Below are 27,599 nucleotides of genomic sequence, written 5' to 3'. Positions count from 1 at the left end.
TCATTCCATTTGTTAAAAATACAAGCAAGGCAGGCAAGTGGCTATAAACATTTTATATTTGAATAGAGATTAGCTAACTGATAGTTATAATGATTTATTTTACAAGTATGTAAAATACTTGTACCAGCAACTTTCCTAAGACAGCATTACATATAAAAAAGTACAAAAATGATTCAACTTAAACATAACTATCCCATACTCTCATCATTTTTCCCTCTTACATATTTGTGTCCACTGCCTGTTAATGTACTTTTTTTCTAACAAGTATATTATCTAAAGTTGTCACATGAACCTTACAATCATTCTCCTCATTTTACAGAGAAACACAGATATAGAAAGGTTAAATAACTGAAGTTTATTCCCCCAAAAGGACTTCAAGTAGTGAGACATTCAGCCATGTCTCACTACTTGAAGTCCTTCATGATAAATCAAGTATCCTTAATATCTGTGGGCCAGTTTTTGGACTCTCTTCCATCTGGTTTATTCGTCTATCCTTGGATCAATCCTTCACTGTCTAAATTACTGATCTTTATAGTAAGTCAATATCCAGAGAGTAAGCTCTCCCTCTTTGTTTCTCAAGGTTGACTTGGCTGTTCTTCACCTTTGAATTTCCACATAACTTTCAGATTATCTTGTAAATTTCTACATTCAAACGCATACCCACAAACACAAACCTGCTGAGATTTGACTGGGATCACATTGAACCTGTAGATCAATTTGGGTAAAAATGATATCTTTATAGTAGTGAGTGTTTCAAGCCTTTGTATATCCCTCCATTTATTTAGGGCATCTTTAATTTCTCTCAATAATATTTTAGTTTTCCAAGAGGAAACCCTGCTCACCTTTTGTTAAATTTACATCTAGGTATCTGATGATTTTTAATACTTTTGAAAATGGCATTTTTGAAAAATTGGTGCTCGTAAGTAGAAGTAAAATTGATTTTTATACTGACCTTGCTAAATTCATTTTCTAACAATACAGTCATTTGACTAATGGCAGTTTTTTTCAATCTTTATACTCTTTCTTTCTTTTTCTTGCTTTATTACATTAGCAAGTACAGTGAGAAACAGAAGTGATGATAGCATTCTTCTCTAATTCACCATCTCAAAAGAGAATATTTTTCAACGCTGTAACATTAAATATAACATTTGATCTAGGGTTTTTTATAGATACCCTTTAGCAAATTAAGGAAGTTCCTTTTCCATTCCTAGTTAGCTAAGTATTTTTTTTAATCGCAATTGGATTTTAGATATTCATAAAATGCTTTTTCTTCATCTACTAAATAATCATATGGCTTTTAAACCTTTATTGCTTTACATGAAATCACACTATTTTCCCATTTAATAATTTAATAATTAACATTTTGTGCACTCACATGCACTTGTGCCCTCTCTCTCACATGTGTTTCTTTAACTGATCCATTTGACAGTATATTGCAGTCTTCATGACACTGAGATTTAGGATATCTAACATAGCCACACCACCTATCTCACCTAAGATCTTACCTAATATTACCTAATGATACCCAAAACATATTCACATTTCTACAATGGCCCCAAATATATCTTTATACTTTTTTTCCAGTTCAGGATTAAATCAAGGATAGTATATTACATTTGATTATTATATGCCTGTAACCTCCCTTAATCAACAATACCCTCCTTTTTAAATGACGTTGAATGACCTTGCCCAGTAAAGCCAAAAAGGCACATAGATTTCTTTGTCTGAAGGTTTTTAATTACAAATTCAATTTCTTTAATAGTCATATATTCAGATTTTCTATTTCCTCTTTTGTCCATTTTAGTCATTTTTGTCATCTTGGTCCTTTGAATCTGTCAAAAGCTTTGTTCATTGTCTCATCTTATTCTTCTCCATCTGGCCTCCTCTTCCAGAATGGACAGTCACCTTTAGGAAAAAGTGGCCCAAACCAGGGTCATGGTTTTGGGGTTTATTCCTGCTTCTAGATCTTGGCCCCATAATTCTTCACTGCTTTGGTAGTATGCTGATGCAGTCAAACAAATTTTATGTTTTATAGTTTTTCTAGTTATTCTCAGAAAAGAGTTGTTCCAAATTACCTTGTCTGCCAATCTATGAGAAGTAGAAGTCAACTTTTTTGGAATCCACAATTTTCAAGATAGCTATTTTCACAAATACTTCTGCAAAACCTCCTGCCATATCCCATACACAACAGGCCTTTATTATTCTAAATGCCTATGCTTGCTTCCATAGACAGAATTGCCAGATTCTGCTAATACCTTCTTATACTTCCTTTTTCCAGTCATTACTTTATAAACTGCTTTCCACTCTCAGTTTTGATTCCTCACTTTTTTATAGTAAAATCTTATTTCCTTGACAACTCAAAAAACATAATGAATTCCCAAATTCTCTAAATCACACTTTGTAAGTTACTCCTGTCCTACCTTTTGGTTCATGCTTTTCTCAAAGATAATTAAAAGTAAAATGTATAAAAACACCAAAATCCAAATAAAGCAGGGGTTATAAATTAAAGAAGGCAAAACAAATGTGTCTGTGTATGGCAAAATAACTTGAACACTGAAAAAAAAAAACAACAACTAGTTCAGTTCTGGCTGAGTCCTGATCTGTACTGAGGATTCAGAGTAAAATTATTACATCATTCTGTTTGGCCTTAGGAGAGAGACTCACTTACAAAGCTGATTAGGGAACTGCTGGGTCTTTCTACTGATCTTTCCACCATTCTTGACCCCCATCCTACTTTCTACATACTCTGTGTAAATCTTAGCCTCCTGAAATGATCATTTAAAACTCTAAATAACAGAAATACATGCCTAATACATAATGCATTTTACTGACTGTCATTCTCAATCTTGACCTCTTATTTTCAAAAATGTTTTTACTTAGAGCACATAAAATATATTGACAAAGTTTCATTACGAGCAGAATATAGGTTAATATGACTATGCTTATCCTTCAAAATCCATGGAAGAGATAGCTATATCTACAATGAGTAATTAAATAACCTAAGATTAAGTGCCAAGAATACTATTTTTAAATAATTTATAGTATTTTCTCCCTCAAGCTAAGTTTTATTATTAAAATACTCTTTGTGGGGAGAATGAAATTGTAAAAAGGTATAAGAATATATCAAATATAAACCTGAGAGAAAAAAAAGTACTTTAAAATTACAAAAATTTTTAAAAAGCTACCACTTGTAAGACATTGTCAGCATCAGAGGTAGTAGAGACCATGGTTGACTTTTAGTTGGATTCTCAATACTTCATTTACTTATTGAACATCTGTGCATCCCTTGCACCACATTAGGCACTGGAGTACAAAGGCACTGTGATTCCTAGAATCCCTGTATCATCAAGGCATTCACAGCCCATGAGGGAGAGGACAGAGGTAAATATCAAATAATGAGAAAGTACTCTAAAAAATATAGAATAGATGCCATTCTAATGGAACACTGTCTATTAACACTGGAAAGGAATAACAAAGGACATGGATGAAGCCTAAGCCATTTCTTCAGAGATGAGAAGCATTTTACCAGATAATCACAATGGGGAAAGTTATGCTAACACATAATGACAGAGAGACTGCTTAGGAAAGTAAGATAGTAAACATTATATATGTTAGGAACAAAGGCTGCATGTGACAGAATGGCAAGGAGCTGAAAAGGTAAATTATTTCAATTCATAAAGGAACTTTTTTCCTTTCCCATTGTAAGGAATTTGGTCTAAAGAGCAAGCTGGGAATAAAAATGAGCTTTGCTTCTTATAACAATCAGTCTAAAAAAAAAAAAAGATAAGTCTAGTGACTGTGAAGAAGTTGAATAAGAAAGGAAGGGTGAGGCAATAGGTTACTGCAGTAGTTCAGACATGCTATAGTAAAAGCCTAAACTAAGGCAAATATGCAAAGGGAGTCAATCTGAGAATAGCTGAAAAGTAGACTTGGACAGAACATGATCTCTAACTACAAGGAAAGGAAAGAATTTAGGATTTCCATCATGTTTCCATTTCAGAATTTTGGTCTAGGCCTGCCTGTGCCACAAATCAACCACGGGGTTCACTTAACCTTCAAGGACCCTGTTTCTTCATATATAACATGAAGGGATTGGACAAAATGTTCCCTGATGTCCCCTCCAGCTTAAAATACCTATTACTCTGACTGGTCAATACACATGTACCTCATACTACTATGCTCAACTGAAATATAAGTGATTGTTCTTTTTACTTTATTCTCTTGCTCCACGTTTTTAACACAATTACACCAAAATTACCTGTGCTAAAAGAATGATATAAGAGGAAACACAAAGACATTTTTTCCATAAGACTAATCATTTCAATGCTGCTAGTTTTAATTATACTTCCAGTATCAGCAGTATTTTCATTCAGACAGAGTGGATGACTACTAGTCAACTACTAGTTTCACTAATAGTTTTTCAACTTAAACACACCATTAAAAAGTAGATATAATAGAGTATTTTCCTAAATACAACCCTAAGATTTTATCTGTCATGAAAATATTCTTTTGAGACATTACATCTCAAAATAATCAATTCCTTAAACACGTCAGTCAATAGATTAGTTCCTGAGTATGACTCAGATGCTTTGCTAACAGGCAAAACTCCTAGAATTATGTTTAATGATTGGCTATTTAAAACAATAAGTTTTGACTTTTCAGAGATATTTGGGGGAAGTAGTCTAAAGAATAACTTATTTTTTAATAACCTTAATTTCCACATCATTTAATAAAGAAATATTTAGTCATGGTACTGAATAAGCTCAATATTTTATACTATTTTTGCTAAATATTCTGAGGTATTTTCATAATAAAATTAAAGGAAGGATATTACAGTTTTTGAAAACTGCTTTTAAGTCAGACCACCCCCTGACAAATAATTCTAACATCTTAGAAATGAAGACAGTGAAGCCCAGAAGGGTTACGATCCTACTCAAGGTAATCTAGGTAGATTGGAGACTTTGCATTTTTGCTACTATCTCCTAATGAACCTAACTGCCTCAGTATTCTTAAAACATAAAGTCTATGTCAAATGCTGTCACAAATCACATCAGTGCGCTCTATTTTCTCTAGGCTTAGTAAGTAATCTCAATTCTCACCAAAGCCCTTGAACTTCAAAAGATCATCTAACTGCAAAAACATACATGACATTCATTTTGTACTTTCACAACTTAAATTATGGGGGCATTAAACTCAATATTATACTATACTACAAACCAATGATAATTAAATAATACATCAAAGTCAAAATATTTGAATAATAAATTCTAAGATTTGATGATCATAAATAAAAAGTCTTCAAGTATACAAGATATAATAGAAACACCTTACAAAGTTGGTGAAGGGAAGAAAACTGCCAACCAGCATATGGTGAAGTTAGGATCTAAATTTTCGTTCTACTAAGAAATCACCTGAGAAAACTTTTTCATTTATTTATCAAGTGAAATTTTATTAAGACCCTAAAATATACCAAGCACTATTCTAAGCACTGGGGATGGAGTGTGTTGAACAAGAAAAATAAGATCCTATTCTCATGAAACTTACATCCTAGTAGCAAAACACAGGCAATAAACAAACAAGCAAAATATCAGATAATAAATGTTATGGAGAAAATGTTACCGAGGGTTACAAGATAAAGAATGACTAGGTTTGGGATAGGGAGGGTGGGAGGGAGGGAGACGCAAGAGGGAAGACATATGGGAACATATGTTTATGTATGACTGATTCACTTTGTTATAAAGCAGAAACTAACACACCATTGTAAAGCAATTATACCCCAATAAAGATGTTAAAAAAAAAAAAAAAAGAATGACTAGGTAACCGCTTAAGATTAGATGATCAGAGAAGGCCGCATTAAGGAAATAATTTTCAGGTGAGCTCAGAATAACAAGAAAGGATCTACACACTCTAAGATTAGGACAGAAGAACATTCTCAGCACAGGAAACAGCATGTACAACGATCCCCAAATAGGCACCAACCTGGTGAGTTTGCAGAAGTAAGAAAAGGCCATGTGTCTGAAGCACAGTTAGTGAAAGCAAGGATGACTCAAGGTCAGAGAGAAAGGTGAAGGCCAGATCATACAGAGCCAAAGTTATCAGTCTGAACTTTTTATAGGTAGAAACCTGAATTTGAAGTTAGAACTACAGTAGTGTTAACTATGCTTTTTAATTATCGGAGTCTGGAACGGGACAATGAATTTCCATGAACAAACTCAGATGTTTTACCAAAGAGTCACATGATTTGTTTTACTCTGTCTTCAATTTTGGGAAACTAACCTGTGTTAAGCGCAGAGTGTTACAATCTCTAACTACAATTTCCTTCAAATGTAATCAAATGATGTAAATATTAGTGTGCAACAGGAATTGAAGAAAAGTTCAGCTTCAGTACTGGCCCTCACTGTGTGTTAGGTGGGCATCTTAAGGTTCCTTCCAACTACAGAAAATTTTTAATTTACCCTAATCCTTATTTCAATAAAGACAGTGGTTTAAAACTCTAAATTCCTATAAATCCCTCAAGTTGACTGTATTATAATTACTACTTTTGCCTCCCTGAATCCTAAGCTCCTTGATAGATAAGGCTGTCTCATAATTATGAATACTTCCCTGGAAATTTTAACCTTTCACTCTATAGTATATAGTTTAAAAGGCATCTATTTTTGAACTTTAGTGGATTAAAAAAAATAACAAAACTATACCTATTTGTTTTGCAGCCTGCAATATATCTTTTAAGTCTTCATTTACACTTTGCATTTCACTCTTCTCCAGCTTTTCATTCAAAAATTTTACAATCTTCATCCATGTCAGGTCCAAACCTACAGTTTGTTCATGAAGTTTAGACCGCTTCAACTGAAACAGACAGAATAATACAGAAACATACTGATTAAAGATTTTCTCAATTCTATCATTTATTACATATATTTTGCATTACATTATACAACTTGGCACTACCCACAAGAATTCAAAATTGTATCTACTTACATCCAAATTTACAGCTCCCAGAAGGAGCTTTATTTAACTGTGATTTAAAAGAATCTCATTTGTTTAAAGATATGTTTTAAAAAAGGTTCTTTTTTTACAGTTTAATCACAATGAATACTCATTATGAAATAATTTTCAGACGGCAGAGTAAAAAGCAAAATGTCCAACATCCAGATAACAATCGGTAACACCCCACATACCTCTTTTCCATTTTCCTGCTCGCTTTTTTTTTAATTTATTTTTTAAATTTATTTGTTTGTTTGTTTTTGGCTGTGTTGGGTCTTCGTTTCTGTGCGAGGGCTTTCTCTAGTTACGACAAGTGGGGGCCATTCTTCATCGCGGTGCATGGGCCTCTCACTATCGTAGCCTCTCTTGTTGCAGAGCACAGGCTCCAGATGCGCAGGCTCAGCAGTTGTGGCTCACGGGCCCAGTTGCTCCGTGACATGTGGGATCTTCCCAGACCAGGCCTCGAACCCGTGTCCCCTGCATTGGCAGGCAGATTCTCAACCACTGTGCCACCAGGGTAGGCCCCTCCTGCTCGTTTTTAACATAGCTTAAACCATACTGTATATAAGAACTTTATGTGATGCTTTTTGATGAAAGGCATTTAAAGAAAATAAGACTCCTATGACAGGTTCAATATATTCAAATCAGTATTGCTTTCCTAAGTCTGATCCTAGAACAAGTTAGGCATCCAGGAGATTCTTATTTATACACACACTTTCCTTGAGACTATAAATCTTTCCATTCTCAAGAACTGACATAGAAAGCAATAAAAATTTTACTTCATATCATTGGACTTGATCCATGGATTAAACTTCATGATGTCTTGTGACCAAATGAAAAGTAGCAGGTCTGACAGAAAACTGTAATTTTCCTCTTGGTTCTATTGACAATATTCCTATTACTTTCATAATTCACTATTACTTCCCTGCCTCAGTTTTCTAAACTGAAATGGAGCTAACTAATCTGGGTTTAAGGGGAGGAAAACAGGCAAATGTAGAGATGAAATAAGACTGGCCCTAAGTTGAATTAAGTTGTTATAATGGGTCATAGGTACACAAAGCTTCACGTTACTTTTCTCTCTCTTTTGTATATGTTGGATATTTCCCAAGATAAAAAATTACATTAAAATGAGGCTCATTATATCTGCCACTTTCTTCCCCCAGAGGGGGAAAATGTGTTTAAAAGCCTACAAAAACAAATTGAATGACATGGGATGAGCATGTCGTCCTTATAACTTTCAAATTTTAAAATCTTCTGTTGCGTCTTTTATATAAAATAACTTGTAGGGCTTCCCTGGTGGCGCAGGGGTTGAGAGTCCGCCTGCCGATGCAGGGGACGCGGGTTTGTGCCCCAGTCTGGGAGGATCCCACATGCCGTGTAGCGGCTGGGCCCGTGAGCCATGGCCACTGAGCCTGCGCGTCCGGAGCGTGTGCTCCGTAACGGGAGAGGCCACAACAGTGAGAGGCCCACATACCGCAAAAAAATAAATAAATAAATAAATAAATAATAACTTGTAAAGGGCCTTGGTTAGGCAATGAGAGGAAATAATTCAAGTTTAAGATAGCAATATTAATTAACTGTATAGAATATATCCTTATTTTAATTGCTGTGAAAATGCAAAATAGCTCCCATCATAAAGAAGGTTAACTGTTTTGTGTGTAGCAAAATTCTGTATCATCATTAGAGGAAAAATCTACCTAAAGACTGTTACAAATCTTTTTTTCCTAGTATCAATCTTTCAGTGAAGCTATTAATTGTAAAACTGCATAAGGGCTTTAAGCAATAAAATTCCAACCTACTAGGAAACAGTGTTAATATTCTATAAGAGTCAAATAAGGAGTCAGAAAAGGGACTGCTGTTTTTTAAAAAACAGCATAGGGCCAGTTCCTTCATATACTATATTAAATGGCTCATTCCTTCATATGCACAGTTCGTGGACCTTTAGGCCTATTACATCCACAACCAATTATAAGGACAAGACAGAAGTGAATTATGAGACCAGCTACAGAGTTTAAAAGATTAATATTCACATTTGATAAGCATTTGACCGGAGATCTGAAAACTTACTCAGATGATCTAGAGGTAAATTACTGGATTAAATTACAAAATTAACTGAGGCAGGTATCTTAGGAACAGAAAAGTTAACAAAGGATTCAATATCATAGTTCTATTTGTTCTCTTTCACAATAAACTTGTAAGTGCTTAAGATAAGTATTCCCACAGCAAACATCAATATGCACATTCCCCTTCTTGGTATAATACCAAAAAAGGTAAAATTTTCCGTTTTTAAAAATGCACACAAGGACTTCGCTGGTGGTCCAGTGATTAAGAATCAGCCTTCTAATGCAGGGGATGCGAGTTAGATACCTGGTCGGGGAACTAAGATCCCGCATGCTGCGGGGCAACTAAGCCTGCGCAACACAACTAGAGAGCCCAGGCACCAAACTACTGAGCCTGCGTGCCACAACGAGAGAAGCCTGTGCACCACAACAAAGACCCAATGCAGCCAAAAACAAACAAAAAAAAGCACACAGAATTGAGAAAAAGAATGCCAAATATTTACCCGTATCTTATGTTTATAATGGTTTTCATCTAAAATGTTTACCTGTAAGTCAGTCACTTCTTCATTATAATTATCTTGCTTGGTGACATTTGAAAAGGAGCGCAAGGCTCCTGTGAGACGAGGTAAAGCCATCTATTATTCAATCAGCGATCCATACAACGAGAAGCCTGAAACTGAAACAAAACAAAATGATATTTATCTGTAGAGAGGAGGTGGGAGAGGTAATCAAATTCAACAAATTAGCCTGTATAAGAAAAAAAGAAACTAATTAGTTAAAAAGCAATTGCTACCAATGTTGAAAAATTCTCCTGACACATTTTCTACCCAAGTAGTTTATTTAGTAATTCATTGGCTTATAGGTGAAAAAGAAACAGACAAAAAAAAAAAAAACCCACTTGTTTGTGGGTACTACCATAACATTCCTTCAAATGAATTCTACCAATTCCTAAGTACAGGCGTCAAATACTTTATTACTACAGCCAATAATATTGAGAGAGATAAAAGCACCTGCCCATCTTTTCTCCAATTTCATTTTACACTCACTGATTTCATTTCACATTATCCCTTACTTTCAGTCTCACTGGCTTCTTCTCTTCTTAAAGTATCAAGCATGTTTCCACCTACTTGCATTTGCATTACTTGGAATGTTCTTCTGATCCTCATACAGCTGACTCCTTGACACAAAATCTTGGCTTAAAAGATGCCTCCTGAGATGGGGCCTTTTTTGACCACTCAATCTTAGACAGGGCAGCTACCCAGTTACTGTCTATCATAGTACAACATTTCAATTATTTTTATAGGCACTAATTAATATTTGATATTCTCTTATTTATTTACTTATTTATATATTGTCTTACCCCACAAAGAGTAAGCTTCATGACAAAAAAGACCTTCATTTCACTGATCTCCCCTAGCAAACAAAACAGTACTAAAATATTTTTGGCACTCATTAACTATTTGGTTAATAATAAAAGGAAGAAAACTGGAGAAAAGGAGACCATGGTAACAGGGAGTCTGACGAATGAGAAAAGAATTAGAGCAGCTGAGGAAGGGGAGAATTCCCAGGGAAAGAAAGAAGTCAGGTAATCTGACCTAATCTTGTTTATATGCTAACAACTAAACAACTAATCTTTTGGCAAATAGACTAATTATATTTGCTATGAGGGGAGTCCTCATCTATGGAATACTCTTAGAGGGTTATCCTGGTTTAAGATAGCTTATTACAACAAAACTACAATGTTTATAAAGCATGACTGCCTGGAGAATGTCACATAAACTATGTAAGTCCCTAGGACAGTTCTCAAATAGGGATGATTTTGCCCCCGTTGGGACATTTGGCAATATCTGGTAACACTTTGGGACATCACATCTGGGGGGTTGGGAGGGTACTACTGTTCTCTGGTGGGTAGAGGCCAGTGATGCTGCTAAACATACTATAAGGCACAGGACAGCCTCCTCACAACAAAGAATTATCTAGCCCCAAATGTCAATAGTGCAGCGCTTATAAAAACCTACTCTAGTCTAAAATAGAGATGTTTTATAACCCAAACACTTCTCACAGCGTGAAAAGACCAACAAAACTCAATTAAGAGACCTCACTAATTGTTTGGGCCAAAGAGCATGTGTCTATAGTGAGACTGAAAGAAAGAACAACTAGGGGGACATATAGGATGTCTCAGACCACTCCTTGTTTCTGTTCTTCTTGACTGCATATACCCTTTGAAGTTATTACAAGGCTTAATACTTGGAAAAATCTCTGGCTCCTATATTAGTGTAATTAGATATAAAATAACTGTATGAAATGTTTAACAAAATAAGAGAATTTAAAAATAATGAATAATAATAAAATGACTAGGCAAATTTGAAAATATAACTTTTAAAAATAAGTACTTGTTAAATTAAAAACAATCAATATATAAGTTAAACAACAGATTAAATACAGTGAAAAGTGGTGACCTGAAAGAGAGATCTGAAGAAATAACCCAGTATGCTGTTACAACTAGACAAAGTATACATTAGGTAGATCAAAGAGAAACAAGTCCAAATATATCGATACTCACAATAAATGTAAATGAATTAATCTTAACACCCAAAAGATTGACAGACTGAATTACTAAACAGCAATCAAGTAAACACTAGAGCTATACCTAAAATAGGACAGAGAAAGGTTGAAAGTTAAGAGATAGAATAAGATCCTCCTATAAATAATAACCAAAAGTAGCTGTAAATAATAACCAAATAAATAATAATAATATTTGGTTAAATAATAACCAAAAGTAGCTGGTGGCTATATCAATAGTATCAGATCAGACAAAATAGACTCTAAAAACGAAAGGTATTATTAGGGATGGGGGGGAAAAAAACAAAAAAACCCACTTCTCTACATAATAAGAAAAGATACAGCTCACTAAGAAGGTATAAAACTTTTGAATTTGCATGCCCTGATGGAATAGCCTCAAAATAGTTAAAACAAATAGACCTCCAAAAGAAAGTAACAAGTCCAACATCAAAGTGAAAGTTCAATAATTGATTAACTATTGATAGGTCAAATCAACAAAAATTCAACAAAAAATAGGGAACTTGAGCCATGAAATTAGTAAATTTAACCTAACATATATGAAAATATATATTCTTTTCAAGTACACTTGTAACAATTTTAAATGGTCTATGTATACGAGGCCATAAAGTAAATCTCAACAAATTTCAAAAAATAAGTATCATATAGATCAGGGGTCAACAAACTTTGCAGAAAGAGAGTAAATACTTAGGTTTGGCAGGCCACACGCAGTCTCTGCTGTATAATCTTTGCTTTTTTTTTTTTTTTCTTTAAAAAAACAAAACAAACAAAAAAACACCATTCTTGGGCTCAGGGTGACCAAATTAGTCTGCTGACCCCTAATATAGCTCATATTTTCTGAGCAAAATACAATTATATTAGAAATCAGAAACATAAAAGATTAAAAAACATAGATGATTGCATTACACATCTGTAAGGAAATGGTATGAGAATGGCTGGGGCAAAAAAACGGATGGATTATCCACACCACACTGAAGAACTTTAATCAGAAAAGTAAAATGATCCAATTTGCAAATAAACTCCCTAGCTAGCTGACTTCAAATTTCAAGTATCCATTGGGGATGAATTTAGGAGAGCATTTCTGGAAACGAGATGATTCCGAGAACCACATCTGTATTTTTCTAACACTAGATAACATACTTTCTGGAGCATCTGGAAGAAGAAATGAAAGTAGGAGTCAGTGGACAGCAAAGAGACTCTCAAACTTTAGTGTGCATCAAAGTCACTGGAGGGCTTCTCAAATTGCTAAGCCCCACCACCCTATTCTTCACCTCCAAGTTTCTGATTCAGCAGATCAGATGGCACTGTGATGGGGCACAAAAATTTTATATTTCCAACACATTCTTCAGTGATGCAGCAGGTCAAGGACCATACATTGAGAACCAGTTTTAGAGACAGTATCTTTTATTCTGAAGTCACCATTCAATTTTGTCTCAAATCAATAGTAACCAAGGAGTTTCCGTCTATACTAAGAATTGGGTGGCTTGAGTTAGGTTGCACAATCTGCTTCCCAGCAGTCTTTCTCAACAAGGTCTTACTGAAAGTGAACTGAATGACTTTTTTCTCAATTCTCCTACAGATGGAACATAGTTAATATCATCCATTGAGAAGTAAAGCATACAATGTATGCCTTAGGGCACTGGAGTTTAAATTCTCTACCTAGATTGAGAGAATTCTATTCAAAGACAAGAACGCTATTCATGATGACTGACATTAAGTCAGAAGTCTTTAAAGAAAGGTCTTGACACTAAACTGAACAGTATTCTGCCTCGGAACCTACTTTTTAACCTCACACGTTAGTGCTTTCAAAATGTAGAATCAGAGCAAGAGACATGGGATATATGGGCTATTCTGCCTCAGGCAAGGTCTTATGAATTAACAAGTATTTGGGACCACTACTTTCATCATTTAGACATATCTCACAATAATCTGAATGTCCTGTCCCTCTCTTTAAAAAGCAGGCAGTAAGAGTTCATTGATTTTTACTCTAATTCACAAACCTAACAAACCCTAACAAAACAAGATACCATTGAAACTCTAAGAAGAGATCTAACAATGGGGCCTGGTAATGAGGTCACACTGTTATACACTGCACGAACAGGAAACTCTAAAGCTTCCTGAGGGCTCATCAAAATCATCAGTATGAATTATACTTGTCAAAAAATGAAGTAAAGCACATTACTTGGTTTTCTAATTTGGTTTTATCTATTTTCTTCCTCCAGTTAAATGACCAACACTGTAAAATGTAACAGCTCATTTCCTCATAGTCACCTATAAATCATTTATTCACAAATACTTGAGTATCTCCTACCTAGTAGGAACTGTGCTAGGCACTGAGTATAAATAAGGCTTACAGAACTCTATTCTTCAAAACTCATTGTATTCTGTACCAGTAAAAAGATCACCAACATTTAAGGGTATCTGAAATGTATAAAGGTCAAAATGAGAAAGCCTATTTTAAATCTTTGGTTATTCATTTAATCAGCAAATATCTATAGATCACCCACAATATATTAGATACACTGCAAGGATCTAGAGATTAAAAGAATAAAAATTTTGGTATGACTGCAGCTGCCCTAAATAACAAGTTTACAGTATGGTTGAAAAGAAAGAAAAATAGTTGCAATAATTGTGTAGATATAACTGCAGGAAGACAAGGGAGAAAACACCTAAGAGGGTGAGAAGGAAGGTAGATAAGAAGAAAGGAAATTGAGATTTAAAGGACTTGAATGAGCTGACCTGGTGGGGAAGAAAAGGTTATTCCAAGGTAGAGATATAAAGAAGAAAACTAAAATAACAGATTATTGCTTAAAAAATCCCTATATAATAGTACATTTGGAGACTCATGAAATAAGACTAAAGATGTAAGCAGAGATCCAACAACATGTCTCAATTTAAGCATTTTTTATCCTGATAAAAAAATTAACATATTGTACAGAAATGACTCAAATATAAGTGTAGTGAACAGATGAAAGGTGGGGTTAAATTGAAGACAAGCAAACAAGTTGGAAAGTTTTTTCAAGAAACCAGGTGAGAGACAGAGGATACAACTGAGGCAGGGAAAGGCAGAAAAGGATGGATCTGAGAGATACTTATATTGGGGAGATAGAATAAATTCATGGGACAGGATGTGAAGATCAAGGGGAAAAGGGCAGGACACCCATATTTCTGCTTCAGGAGAAGCAGAACAGCAGACTGTATGGGTACAGAGGGCATACTGGAAGATGAAAGATGATTAATTCTGCTTTGGAAAGTTTTGATCATGGGCCATCAAGTGGGATATACAGTTTGGGGTTTCCTATCACAGGTCTGGGCTAGAAGTACAGAATTTAGTGTTATCACTTCAACGTAGTTAAAATCGTGGATGAACACATTCCTTTAAGTCAAATTATTTATATATATAAACCTGTGGACCCTCTCTCTAAGAAAATAGACATATACACATATAAACATTTTGTAATCCATTTCAGAGGCTGCATGAATGTCATGAAACCTATCCATGTACCCCAAAAAACCTCTTGAGAGTAGACAGTACAGGGCCAAGGACAGAGTCCTAAGAGATCAGCAAAGAGCTGTCATATGAAGAAAGTGGTATCACATGAAAAAAGAAAGTTTCAAATGTCATGCTAGAGAGTCCAGTGTACTTAGCCACTCTCAAGTCTTAGATGACTTTAGTACACATAGTTTCAAAAAAAATGGTCAGTGAAAGAAAATTTCAGTGGGTGAAAGATAAATGGAGGGCTTCTCTGGTGGCACAGTGGTTAAGAATCCGCCTGCCAACGCAGGGGACATGGGTTCGAGCCCTGGTCTGGGAAGATCCCCCATGCAGCAGAGCAACTAAGCCCATGCGCCACAACTACTGAGCCTGCACTCTAGAGCCCGCGAGCCACAACTACTGAAGCCCGCGCACCTAGAGCCCGTGCTCCACAACAAGAGAAGCCACTGCAATGAGAAGCCCGTGCACCACAAGAAGAGTAGCCCCTGCTCGCCACAACTAGAGAAAGCCCGTGTGCAGCAACAAAGACCCAACGCAGCCAAAAATAAAAATAAAAATAAAAATAAATTTATTTAAAGAAAAGATAAACAGAAAGGGAGGAAATGGGGAAATAAAATGGGTACTAGCTACTCTTTCAAGGAACTTGGTTGAAGAGAAAAGGAGAAGAGGCAAGAAATAGCGAAATGCATGCGGTTGAGAGTTTTTAGAAATACAGGAGAGAGTTGAGCACAATTCTATAATCAGAGTAGAGCCAATAGAGAAAGAGAGAGGTTGAATAACCAGAAGAAAGACTATGACTTAGGGGATCAGGGTCCCTGAGAACGCAGGAGAGAGAATCATGGTTCTAGTGATAAGACTTGATGGAAGGATGAACATGGAGGGATGGATGAGTCAAAGTGCAGATATGTTTGTAATACGGGAAGCAGAAGGTGAATGGGGGAGAAAAAATATGGTAAAAGAGAGTTCCACCAAAATGACTCCTATTTTCTTTGAGATCCGCCAAGACTATTCAAAAGAAGATGAGATGGAATTTTTAAAGACAGAGGCAAAAGTTTGACCTTACCACCAAAAATGAGAGGAAATTGATTAATAAACCATAAAAGGATTTTTCAGGTGGCAAATGAATGCTCATCTCATACCGGAAACCATAAATTTAGAAAGGCAACAATGTGGCAAAGGAACGAAGGTTGGTATTATAGAGGGTTAAGGCTTTATAACACAGGGACAGTAGGAGGACAGTGGAGCCTAAATGATGCAAATGATTAAGTGCTGGATTTGAGATTCAAAGGAAAGGAAAAAACATTCACCTAGGAGGTCTTAAAGATACAACGTCATAATGTTTATGGTTAAAATTTCTGATATATAAGACACAGTGAATGCTCATCAAGATAAACTGGCCTGCAAAGCAATTGTTACCACAGTAATTTCTATTCCACATTTAGCGTGGCCTACTAAATGACAAATGCACACATAAAAAGATCCCTCCGAACAAATACAATTGCTAGAAGACTGAAACCCTAAAAGTCAATATTTTCCTGTTGGCCTGAAGTAACCCCCACTATGGTTATCTGAATGAATCTTTACAGTGATTAGATATATGTACAGATAAAAAGGAACTGTCTTGAAGAAGTTAACTGCCCTTTTTAACATTCAAATAGGGAAGATAAAAATTTGACAGTAATGCATTTCCGTTTGTGAAATGATATTAACCAATAATGAGTAAGTTAGAATTCTAGTACACATTATTTTGAAGTATCACATAAAAAATTGTAAGATTTATTCTTCATATTCCAAACCTGTGCTTCTCAAGTCTAAAAAGGGTCTAACAGATTGATAGCAACTTTAGGAAAATATAATTACAGTATTTTTAATTATAAAAAATTAACAAAAACTCCAGAAGAAACAAACCATATTTCCTAAAGAGTATAAAGCCAAGCAATTACTTGTTGGTGATCATGAATACCAGGTAATTATTAGGAAGAAAAAAGAAAAAGTAAAAGGGATATAATGTAGGTAAGGAATAAAAACACTGAAAAGATGGAGTGGCCTATGAATGGAGTAAAAATTAGAATTTAAAATTTCAATACTTAAAATTATATGCCCACAAACCATATCGTTAAAAAAAGTAAGCTAAAATATTTATATTTTAATTCACCAGTTTAAAAAATCGAGCCATGGGCTTCACTGGTTGGGAATCTGCCTGCCAGTGCAGGCGACACGGGTTCAAGCCCTGGTCCGGGAAGATGCCATATGCCACGGAGCAACTAAGCCCGCGCGCCACAACTACTGAGCCTGCACTCTAGAGCCCACTCGCCACAACTACTGAAGCCCACACGCCTACAGCCCATGCTCCGCAACAAGAGAAGCCACCACAATGAGAAGCCTGTGCACCGCAAGGAAGAGTGTCCCCCGCTCGCCACAACTAGAGAAATCCCACGTGCAGCAACGAAGACCCAACACAGCCAAAAATAAATAAAGTAAATTTATTTTTAAAAAGTTTAAAAAATCAAGTTGTGATATAGTTTACACTGTTTAGATCAGAATTCAGAAAACATCAGCCTTAATAGCCTTAATATATGTAAAACATTATATATATAATCATCTATTATGTCATTTCAAAATGGGGTGGTTTTTTTCATGGTAAATCCTATAGAAAATTTTAACTTAATCGTATTGAACTTGTATTCCTTACTTTTATTGTACTTTATTGCCACCAACTGGTTAATGTAGTGGAATCACATTACAGGTGCATTTAATTATTTGAATCAATCAAACATAAGAGGCCAAATATAAGGCATAGACAGACATAAACAGTAATATTAGAGATTCTGCCCACTAGTTCATGTACTCAATACATGCTCTAGAGTGAATGGGGGTGAGCAACAAGAATATGATGCTCTCTTAATCTGTTTCAATCACTACATGCATAACAAACTGAGAATCTTGCTGCACTGCATGACTCCAATGTTTAAAACTAAGCTCCCTTTTAAAAAAATATACAACATGGCCATTAAACACAAGCCAACTTTTTCATCTGGTGCACCCTCAGAAACTGTGATATGTTCCAAGTTTGGAGGAAAAACGTGGCTGCATACAACATATTGAGAGACAGTATGTTGTGACAACCTGGTGTCCTCCTAAAGAATTTTCAAGGGAAATTTTAACTATTTATAGTTTCCAGCCAACAAGTTCACTTTAGATCCTAACTCATTCTTAAGCATGAAGCAACTGCTCTTGAATAGTTTCCAGTCAAATTAGAAAACACACTCAGAGCATGGAGAACAGAGAAAGAAGATTAAGTATATACATATATACTTTTTGTATAAATCAAAATCTATTAATGGCTTGTTAAGAATAAAATTTATCTAAATGAGATTGTTGTTCTCTAACTTTTCCCTCCAATTACTTACTTATATCAACTCCAGGTTTCCCATCCAAAGTTGGGGGAGAAAACCTAGCCAGGCTCATAACTATAAACCAGAGTCTACAGAAGACCCCCATGGTTATATTAATTTTAACAAAGGATAAGAAAAGTTTTCTTTTAAATGTTCTTGCGAAAATAAGAGGCTAGAATAACGTATCAGCACAGATGAGAACAAGAGTAGTAAGAAAGAACATCCCACAAGGAACAAACCAGCACACAATATTGTAGAGAACACATGGAGGACACCCACAACATACGAGGCAGCACGTATTTCCATTCCAGTGAAAAAGGTCTGGGGCCAGATTAGCTGACAAAGGCAACATTCTCATTCCACCCCAATCTATGGGCCTCTTAAAGACAGACCCAAGGAATTTGTGCCTGTCCCCTAATAAGCCCTGAAAAGATTAATTTGAATTGAAACCTCTCAGGAGGTACCCTCATACACCAAACCAAAGCTCAAGTGATGCTCTGGAGCAAGCCTTAGCTGTTTAGAGAAAGAATTATCGTGACTTTGTACACTCAACTTGTTCCTCTGTACCACAATTATACGGAACACCACTACATTCCCGAATATGAGCTCTGGTGATCTTTTAGAAATCTGATGCAAGTTTTTATACTCAAACAACTAGGATTATATACTCCAAATCCAAAAAAGTATTTATCAAAGGATATGATGGCTTTGATCTTTACTCACTGTTTTATGCATAGTAGAGGAAATTCTTTTTTTTTTAACATCTTTATTGGAGTATAATAGCTTTACAATGCTGTGTTAGTTTCTGCAGTATAAGAAACTGAATCAGCTATACATATACATATATCCCCATATGCCCTCCCTGTTGCAACTCCCTCCCACACTCCCTATCCCACCCCTCTAGGTGGTCACAAAACACAGAGCTGATCTCCCTGTACTATGTGGCTGCTTCCCACTAGCTATCTATTTTACATTTGGTAGTGTGTATATGTCAGTGCTACTCTCTCATTTCAACCCAGTTTACCTTCCCCCTCCCCGTGTCAAATCCATTCTCTATCTGTGTCTTTATTCCTGTCCTGCCCCTAGGTTCTTCAGAACTACTTTTTTTTTTTGATTCTATATATATATATATGTATTAGCCTACAGTATTTGTTTTTCTGTCTGACTTACTTCACTCTGTATGACAGACTCTAGGTCCATCCACCTCACTACAAATAACTCAATTTCATTTCTATTTATGGCTGAGTAATAGTCCATTGTATATATGTGCCACATCTTCTTTATCCATTCATCACTTGATGGACACTTAGGTTGCTTCCATGTCCTGGCTATTGTAAATAGTGCTGCAATGAACATTGTGGTACATGACTCTTTTTGAATTATGGTTTCCTCAGGGTATATGCCCAGTAGTGGGATTGCTGGGTCATATGGTAGTTCTATTTTTAGTTTTTTAAGGGACCTCCATACTGTTCTCCCTAGTGGCTGCATCAATTTACATTCCCACCAACTGTGCGAGAGGGTTTCCTTTTCTCCACACTCTCTCCATCATTTATTCTTTGTAGACTTTTTGAAGTTGGCCATTCTGACCAGTGTGAGGTGATATCTCATTGTAGTTTTGATTTGCATTTCTCTAATGATTATTGATGTTGAGTATCCTTTCATATGTTTGATGGCAATCTGTATATCTTCTTTGGAGAAATGTCTATTCAGTCTTCTGCCCATTTTTGGATTTTTTTTTGTTTTGTTTTGATATTGAGCTGCATGAGCTGCTTGTATATTTTGGAGATTAATCCTTTGTCAGTTGCTTCATTTGCAAATATTTTCTCCCATTCTGAGGGTTGTCTTTTCGTCTTGTTTAAGGTTTCCTTTGTTGTGCAAAAGCTTTTAAATTTCATTAGGTTCCACTTGTTTATTTTTATTTCCCTCTCTCTAGGAGGTGGGTGAAAAAGGATCTTGCTATGATTTATGTCATGAGTATTCTGCCTATGTTTTCCTCTAAGAGTTTTATAGTGCCTGGCCTTACATTTAGGTCTTTAATCCATTTTGAGTTTATTTTTGTGTATGGTGTTAGGGAGTGTACTAATTTCATTCTTTTACGTGTAGCTGTCCAGTTTTCCCAGCACAGCTTATTAAAGAGGCTCTCTTTTCTCCACTGTTTATACTTGACTCCTTTATCAAAGATGAGGTAACCATAGGTGCACGGGTTTATCTCTGGGCTTTCTACCCTGTTCCACTGATCTATATTTCTGTTTTTGTGCCAGTACCATACTGTCTTGATTACCGTACCTTTGTAGTATAGTCTGAAGTCAGGGAGCCTGATTCCTCCAGCTCTGTTTTTCTTTCTTAAGGTTGCTTTGGCTATTGGGGGTCTTTTGTATCTCCATACAAATTGTGAAATTTTTTTTTTCTACTTCTGTGAAAACCGCCATTGGTAGTCTGATAGGGATTGCAATGAATCTGTCAATTGCTTTGGGTAGTACAGTCCTTTTCACAATGTTGATTCTTCCAATCCAAGAACATGGTATATCTCTCCATCTCTTTGTATCGTCTTTAATTTCTTTCATCAGTGTCTTATACTTTTCTGCATACAGATCTTTTGTCTCTTTAGGTAGATTTATTCCTAGGTATTTTATTCTTTTTGTTGCAATGGTAAATGGGAGTGTTTCCTTAATTTTTCTTTCAGATTTTTTATCATTAGTATATGGGAATGCAACTGTTTTCTGTGCATTACTTCTGTATCCTGCTACTTTACCAAATTCATTGATTAGCTCTAGTAGTTTTCTGGTAGCATCTTTAGGATTCTCTACGTATAGTATCATGTCATCTGCAAACAGTGACAGTTTTATTTCTTCTTTGCTGATTTGGATTTCTTTTATTTCTTTTTAATCTCTGACTGCTGTGGCTAAAACTTCCCAAATGATGTTGAATAATACTGGTGAGGGTGGGCAACCTTGTCTTGGTCTGATCTTAGTGGAAATGGTGTCAGTTTTTCACCACTGAGAAGGATGTTGGCTGTGGGTTTGTCATATATGGCCTTTATTATGTTGAGGTAAGTTCCTTTATGCCTACTTTCTGGAGAGTTTTTATCATAAATGAATATTGAATTTTGTTGAAAGCTTTTTCTGCATCTACTGAGATGATCATATGGTTTTTCTCCTTCAATTTGTCAGTATGGTGTATCATGTTGGTTGAGTTTGCATATATTGAAGAATCCTTGCATTCCTGGAATAAACCCCACTTGATCATGCTGTATGATCCTTTTAATAGGCTGTTGGATTCTGTTTGCTAGTATTTTGTTGATGATTTTTGTATCTATGTTCATCGGTGATATTGGCCTGTAGTTTTCTTTTTTTGTGACATCTTTGTCTAGTTTTGGTATCAGGGTAATGGTTGCCTCGTAGAATGAGTTTGGGGGTGTTCCTCCCTCTGCTATATTTTGGAAGAGTTTGAGAAGGATAGGTGTTAGCTCTTCTCTAAACGTTTGATAGAATTCGCCTGTGAAGCCATCTGGTCCTGGGCTTTTGTCTGTTGGAAGACTTTTAATCACAGTTTCAATTTCTGTGCTTGTGATTGGTCTGTTTTTATTTTATATTTCTTCCTGGTTCAGTCTCGGAAGGTTGTGCTTTTCTAAGAATTTGTCCATTTCTTCCAAGTTGTCCATTTTATTGGCATAGAGTTGCTTGTAGTAATCTCTCATGATCCTTTGTATTTCTGCAGTGTCAGTTGTTCCTTCCTTTTCATTTCTAATTCTGATTTGAGTCTTCTCCCTTTTTTTCTTGGTAAGTCTGGCTAATGGTTTATCAATTTTGCTTATCTTCCCAAAGAACCAGCTTTTAGTTTTACTGATATCTGCTACTGTTTTCTTCTTTTTCATTAATTTTGATCTGATCCTTATGATTTCTTTCCTCCTGCTAACTTTGGGGGTTTTTTTTTGTTCTTCTTTCTCTAATTGCTTTAGGTGTAATGTTAGGTTGTTTATTTGAGATGTTTCTTGTTTCTTAAGGTAGGATTGTATTGCTATAAACTTCCCTTGTAGAAGTGCTTTTGCTGCATCCCATAGGTTTTGGGTCATCGTGTTTTTATTGTCATTTGTTTCTAGTTATTTTTTGATTTCCTCTTTGATTTCTTCAGTGAACTCTTGGTTATTTAGTAGTGTATTTTTTAGCTTCCATGTGTTTTTATTTTTTATAGTTTTTTTTCCTGTAACTGATATCTAATCTTAAGGCATTATGGTTGGAAAAGAAACTTGATATGATTTGAATTTTCTTAAATTTACCAAGCCTTGGTTTGTGACCCAAGATATGATCTACCCTGGAAAATGTCCCATGAGCACTTGAGAAGAAAGTACATTCTGTTGTTGTTGGATGGAATGTCCTATACATATCAATTAAGTCCATCTTGTTTAATATGTCATTTAAAGCTTGTGTTTCTTCATTTACTTTCATTTTGGATGATCTGTCCATTGGTGAAAGTATGGTGTTAAAGTCCTCTACTATTATTGTGTTACTGTCAATTTCCCTGTTTATGGCTGTTAGCATTTGCCTTATGTACTGAGGTGCTCCTATGTTGGGTGCATAAATATTTACAATTGTTATATCTTCTTCTTGGATTGATCCCTTGGTCATTAGGCAGTGTCCTTCTTTGTCTCTTGTAATAGTCTTTATTTTAAAGTCTATTTTGTCTGATATGAAAATTGCTACTCCAGCTTTCTTTTCATTTCTATTTGCATGGAATACCTTTTTCCATCCCCTCACTTTCAGTCTGTATGTGTCCCTGGGTCTGAAGTGGGTCTCTTGTAGACAGTATATGTACAGGCCTTGTTTTTGTATCCATTCAGCCAGTCTATGTCTTCTGGTTGGAGGATTTAATCCATTTACATTTAAGGTAATTAGTGATATGTATGTCCCTATTACCATTTTGTTAATTGTTTTGTGTTTGTTATTGTAGGTGTTTTCCTTCTCTTGTGTTTCCTGCCTAGAGAAGTTCCTTTAGCATTTGTTGTAAAGCTGGTTTGGTGGTGCTGAATTCTCTTAGCTTTTGCTTGTCTTTAAAGGTTTTAATTTCTCCATCGAATCTGAATGAGATCCTTGCTGGACAGTGTAATCTTGGTTGTAGGTTTTTCCCTTTCATCACTTTAAATATGTCCTGCTACTCCCTTCTGGCTTGCAGAGTTTCTGCTGCAAGAGCAGCTGTTCACCTTATGGGGATTCCCTTGTATGCTATTTGTTGTTTCTCCCTTGCTGCTTTTAATATTTTTTCTTTGTATTTAATTTTTGACAGTTTGATTAATATGTGTCTTGGTGTGTTTCTCCTTGGATTTATCCTGTATGGGACTCTCTGCACTTCCTGGACTTGACTATTTCCTTTCCCATATTAGGGAAGTTTTCAACTATAATCTCTTCAAATATTTTCTCAGTCCCTTTCTTTTTAACTTCTTCTTCTGGGACCCGTATAATTCAAATGCTGGTGCATTTAATGTTGTCCCAGAGGTCTCTGAGACTGTCCTCAATTTTTTTCATTCCTTTTTCTTTATTCTGCTCTGCAGTAGTTATTTCCACTATTTTATCTTCCAGGTCACTTATCCGTTCTTCTGTCTCCATTACTCTGCTATTGATTCCTTCTAGAGAATTTTTAATTTCATTTTATGTGTTTTTCATCATTGTTTGTTTGCTCTTTAGTTCTTCTAGGTCCTTGTTAACATTTCTTGTATTTTCTCCATTCTACTTTTGAGATTTGGGATCATCTTTACTATCATTACTCTGAATTCTTTTTCAGGTAGACTGCCTATTTCCTCTTCATTTGTTTGGTCTGGTGGGTTTTTACCTTGCTCCTTCATCTGCTGTGTATTTCTCTGTGTTCCCATTTGGTTAACTTACTGTGTTTGGGGTCTCCTTTTCACAGGCTGTAGGTTCGTAGTTCCTGTTGTTTGTGGTATCTGCCCCCAGTGGGTAAGGTTGGTTAAGTGGGTTGTGTAGGCTTCCTGGTGGAGGGGACTGGTGCCTGTGTTCTAGTGGATGAGGCTGGATCTTGCCTTTCTGGTGGGCAGTGCCACGTCTGGTGATGTGTTTTGGGGTGTCTGTGACCGTATTATGATTTTAGGCAACCTCTCTGCTAATGGGTGGGGTTGTGTTCCTGTCTTGCTAGTTGTTTGCAATGGGGTGTCCAGCACTGCAGCTTGTTGGTCACTGAGTGGAGCTGCGTCTTAGCGTTGCGAGGGATATCTCTGGAAGAGCTCTCACTGACTGATATTACGAGGGGCCGGGAGGTGTCTGGTGGACCAATGTCCTGAACTCAGCTCTCCCACCACAGAGGCTCAGGGCTGACACCCAGCCAGAGCACCAAGATCCTGTCAGCCACACAGCTCAGAAGAAGAGTGAGAAAAGAAAACAAAAGAGAGAAAGAAAAAATTTTTTAAAAATAAAGTTTTTAAAATTAAAAAATATATTATTAAAATAAATAAAGTAATTAATTAAAAAAAAGAAGAGAGCAACCAAACCAAGAAACAAATCCACCAATGATAACAAGCACTAAAAACTATACTTAAAAAAACAACAGACAGAGCCCTAGGACAAATGGTAAAAGCAAACCTATACAGACAAACTCACACAAAGAAGCACACACATACACACTCACAAAAAGAGAAAAAGGAAAAAAAAAATATATATATACACATATAAGAGGAAGAGAGCAACCAAATCAATAAACAAATCCACCAATGATAATTAGCTCTAAATAGTCAACGAAGACAAACATAAAACTAGAAACAAATTAGACACAGAAAGCAAACCCCAAGTCTACAGTTGCTCTGAAAGTCCACCACATCAGTTTGGGGATGATTCACTGTCTATTGAGGTATTCCACAGGTGCAGGGTACATCAAGTTGATTGTGGAGATTTAATCCGTTGCTCCTGGGGCTGCACAGATTTCCCTTTTCTCTTCTTTTTTCACACAGCTCCTGGGTTTCAGGTTTGGATTTGGCCCCATCTCTGCATGTAGGTCGTCCTCTGACTTCTGTTCTTCACCCAGACAGGCGGGGGTTAAAGGAGCGGCTGATTCGGGGGCTCTGGCTCACTCAGGCCGGGAGGAGGGAGGGGTATGGAATGTGGGGTGAGCCTACGGCGGCAGAGGCTGGTGTGACGTTGTAGCAGCCTGGGGCACACCGTGTGTTCTCTCGAGGAAGTTGTCCCTGGATCACGGGACCCTGGCAGTGGCGGGCTGCACAGGCTCCCAGGAGGGGAGTTGTGGATAGTGACCTGCGCTTGCACACAGGATTCTTGGTGGCTGCAGCAGCAGCCTTAGCGTTTCATGCGCGTCTCTGGTGCCCACGCGGATAGCCATGGCTCACACCCATCTCTGGAGCTCCTTTAGGCAGTGCTCTGAATCCCCTCTCCTCACTCACCCTGAAACAATGGTCTCTTGACTCTTATGCAGGTCCAGACTTTTTCCCGGACTCCCTCCCAGCTAGCTGTGGTGCACTAGCCCCCTTCAGGTTGTGTTCACACAGCCAACTCCAGTCCTCTCCCTGAGATCTGACCTCCGAAGCCTGAGCCTCAGCTCCCAGCCCCCACCGGCCCTGGTGGGTGAGCAGACAAGCCTCTCAGGCTGGTGGGTGCTGGTCAGCACTGATCTTCTGTGCAGGAATCTCTCTACTTTGCCCCCTGCACCCTGTTGCTCCGCTCTCCTCTGTGGTTCCTAAGCTTCACCCCTGTCACTCCCCATTTCCGCCAGTGAAGGGGCTTCCTAGTGTGCGGAAACTTTTCCTCCTTCACGGCTCCCTCCCAGATGTGCTGGTCCCATCCCTATTCTTTTGTCTCTGTTTTTTCTTTTCTCTTTTGCCCTACCCAGGTACGTGGGGAGTTTCTTGCCTTTTGGGAAGTCTGAGGTCTTCTGCCAGCATTTAGTAGGTGTTCTGTAGGAGTTGTTCCCCGTGTTGATGTATTTTTGATGTATTTGTGGCAAGGAAGGTGATCTCCACGTCTTACTCCTCTGCCATCTTGAAGGTCGGTGTAGAGGAAATTCTTAAATCACCCTAACACTGACACTGTGTAAAAGAAGTTGGCACCTACCTCATAATAGCAGAATGAAATCTCTACCCCTCTCTCTCAAGTAGAGAAAAACTAGACACTAAAATCAGGACTCAGATGAATTTATGTGGTAAACAAGAAATACAAAAACAGGAAAGTAAATCACTAATTTATTGGGCATTATGAATTAGAACAAACACATGGTAAGAATTTTACTGTGCTACTATATTACATGTCATGTATGCTTTACTTCATCTTTCTGAAAGAATGTATTGCCATGACCATTATTTAACATTCTGGTCTGAACTGTTTGTTTCAATCTTTATGAATAAAAACTTAATTACTTACAAAAACAGGGTACTCTCTTTCACTTTGTATTAGTCAGAAATGTGCCCTGGCAAATATAGTCCATAAGAATGTTTTCTCTGTGCCTTGTTCTGAGCTGAACTCTCACTTCCCTATCGACTCCATCCTCTGGTATTCAGTTTCCTAAACTGAAAGGTGTGTGAAAGGGTCAGACCCATATCTCTCATTCTTTCTTACATTCGAACTTCTAAGCCATTTTTCTTACCAACATATTATATATACTACAGTTCAGAGAAAAATAGGTTTTGTCAATGATACCTCCCACCTTTTTTAGAATGCAATTACTGAAAGAAACACCATGCTTCAAAAAGCATAAAAACATGAAGAACATTTTTTTAAAATTCACCTTCTCTGATGTCTTAAATATTTCAGGATGTGTACCCTTAACAAATTTTTAAATAGTAATATAGTCATTTCTCTAAAGATTGCTGGTTAACCATATTTACAGTAAAGACATTAGGAAAATCATGATTGTTGTTGATTTTTTTAAAAAAATGACATTTGTGTAGGTTGAACATTGATGTTTTTCAATGTTTTATAAAAGTTTCCATGTAAGTATAGACTATAAAAGAATTAGGTCACTAAGTACTACATGTTGCTTTCTGATATTAAAAGTACTTTAAAAAATTATCTGTACTGCCTAATGTCAATAAGTTATCAAAGTTAAGGACTCTTTTCACATGAGTGACTTCTA

General features: G+C 36.4%; 1 protein-coding gene across 2 annotated transcripts in view; it reads right to left on the bottom strand.

Moving 5' to 3' along the window:
- The window catches only part of ASCC3 (activating signal cointegrator 1 complex subunit 3), a 329,389-nt gene that overhangs the window by 292,728 nt on the left and 9,062 nt on the right, over positions 1 to 27,599 (bottom strand). For both annotated transcript variants that reach the window (XM_082855647.1, XM_082855648.1), the window contains exons 2-3: positions 9,590 to 9,720; positions 6,696 to 6,846 (exon numbers count right to left, since the gene is read on the bottom strand). In XM_082855647.1, the coding sequence (XP_082711773.1) occupies positions 6,696 to 6,846; positions 9,590 to 9,679 (241 nt within the window). In that variant the 5' untranslated portion in view covers positions 9,680 to 9,720. The remainder of the gene's footprint in view (positions 1 to 6,695; positions 6,847 to 9,589; positions 9,721 to 27,599) is intronic.

Source organism: Leucopleurus acutus (genome assembly GCF_964270905.1).
Source record: "Leucopleurus acutus genome assembly, chromosome: 15".
In the NCBI taxonomy this organism is placed as follows: Eukaryota; Metazoa; Chordata; class Mammalia; order Artiodactyla; family Delphinidae; genus Leucopleurus; species Leucopleurus acutus.
Note: the sequence above shows the minus strand (reverse complement) of the source record. Positions and strands in the feature narration are given on the sequence as shown.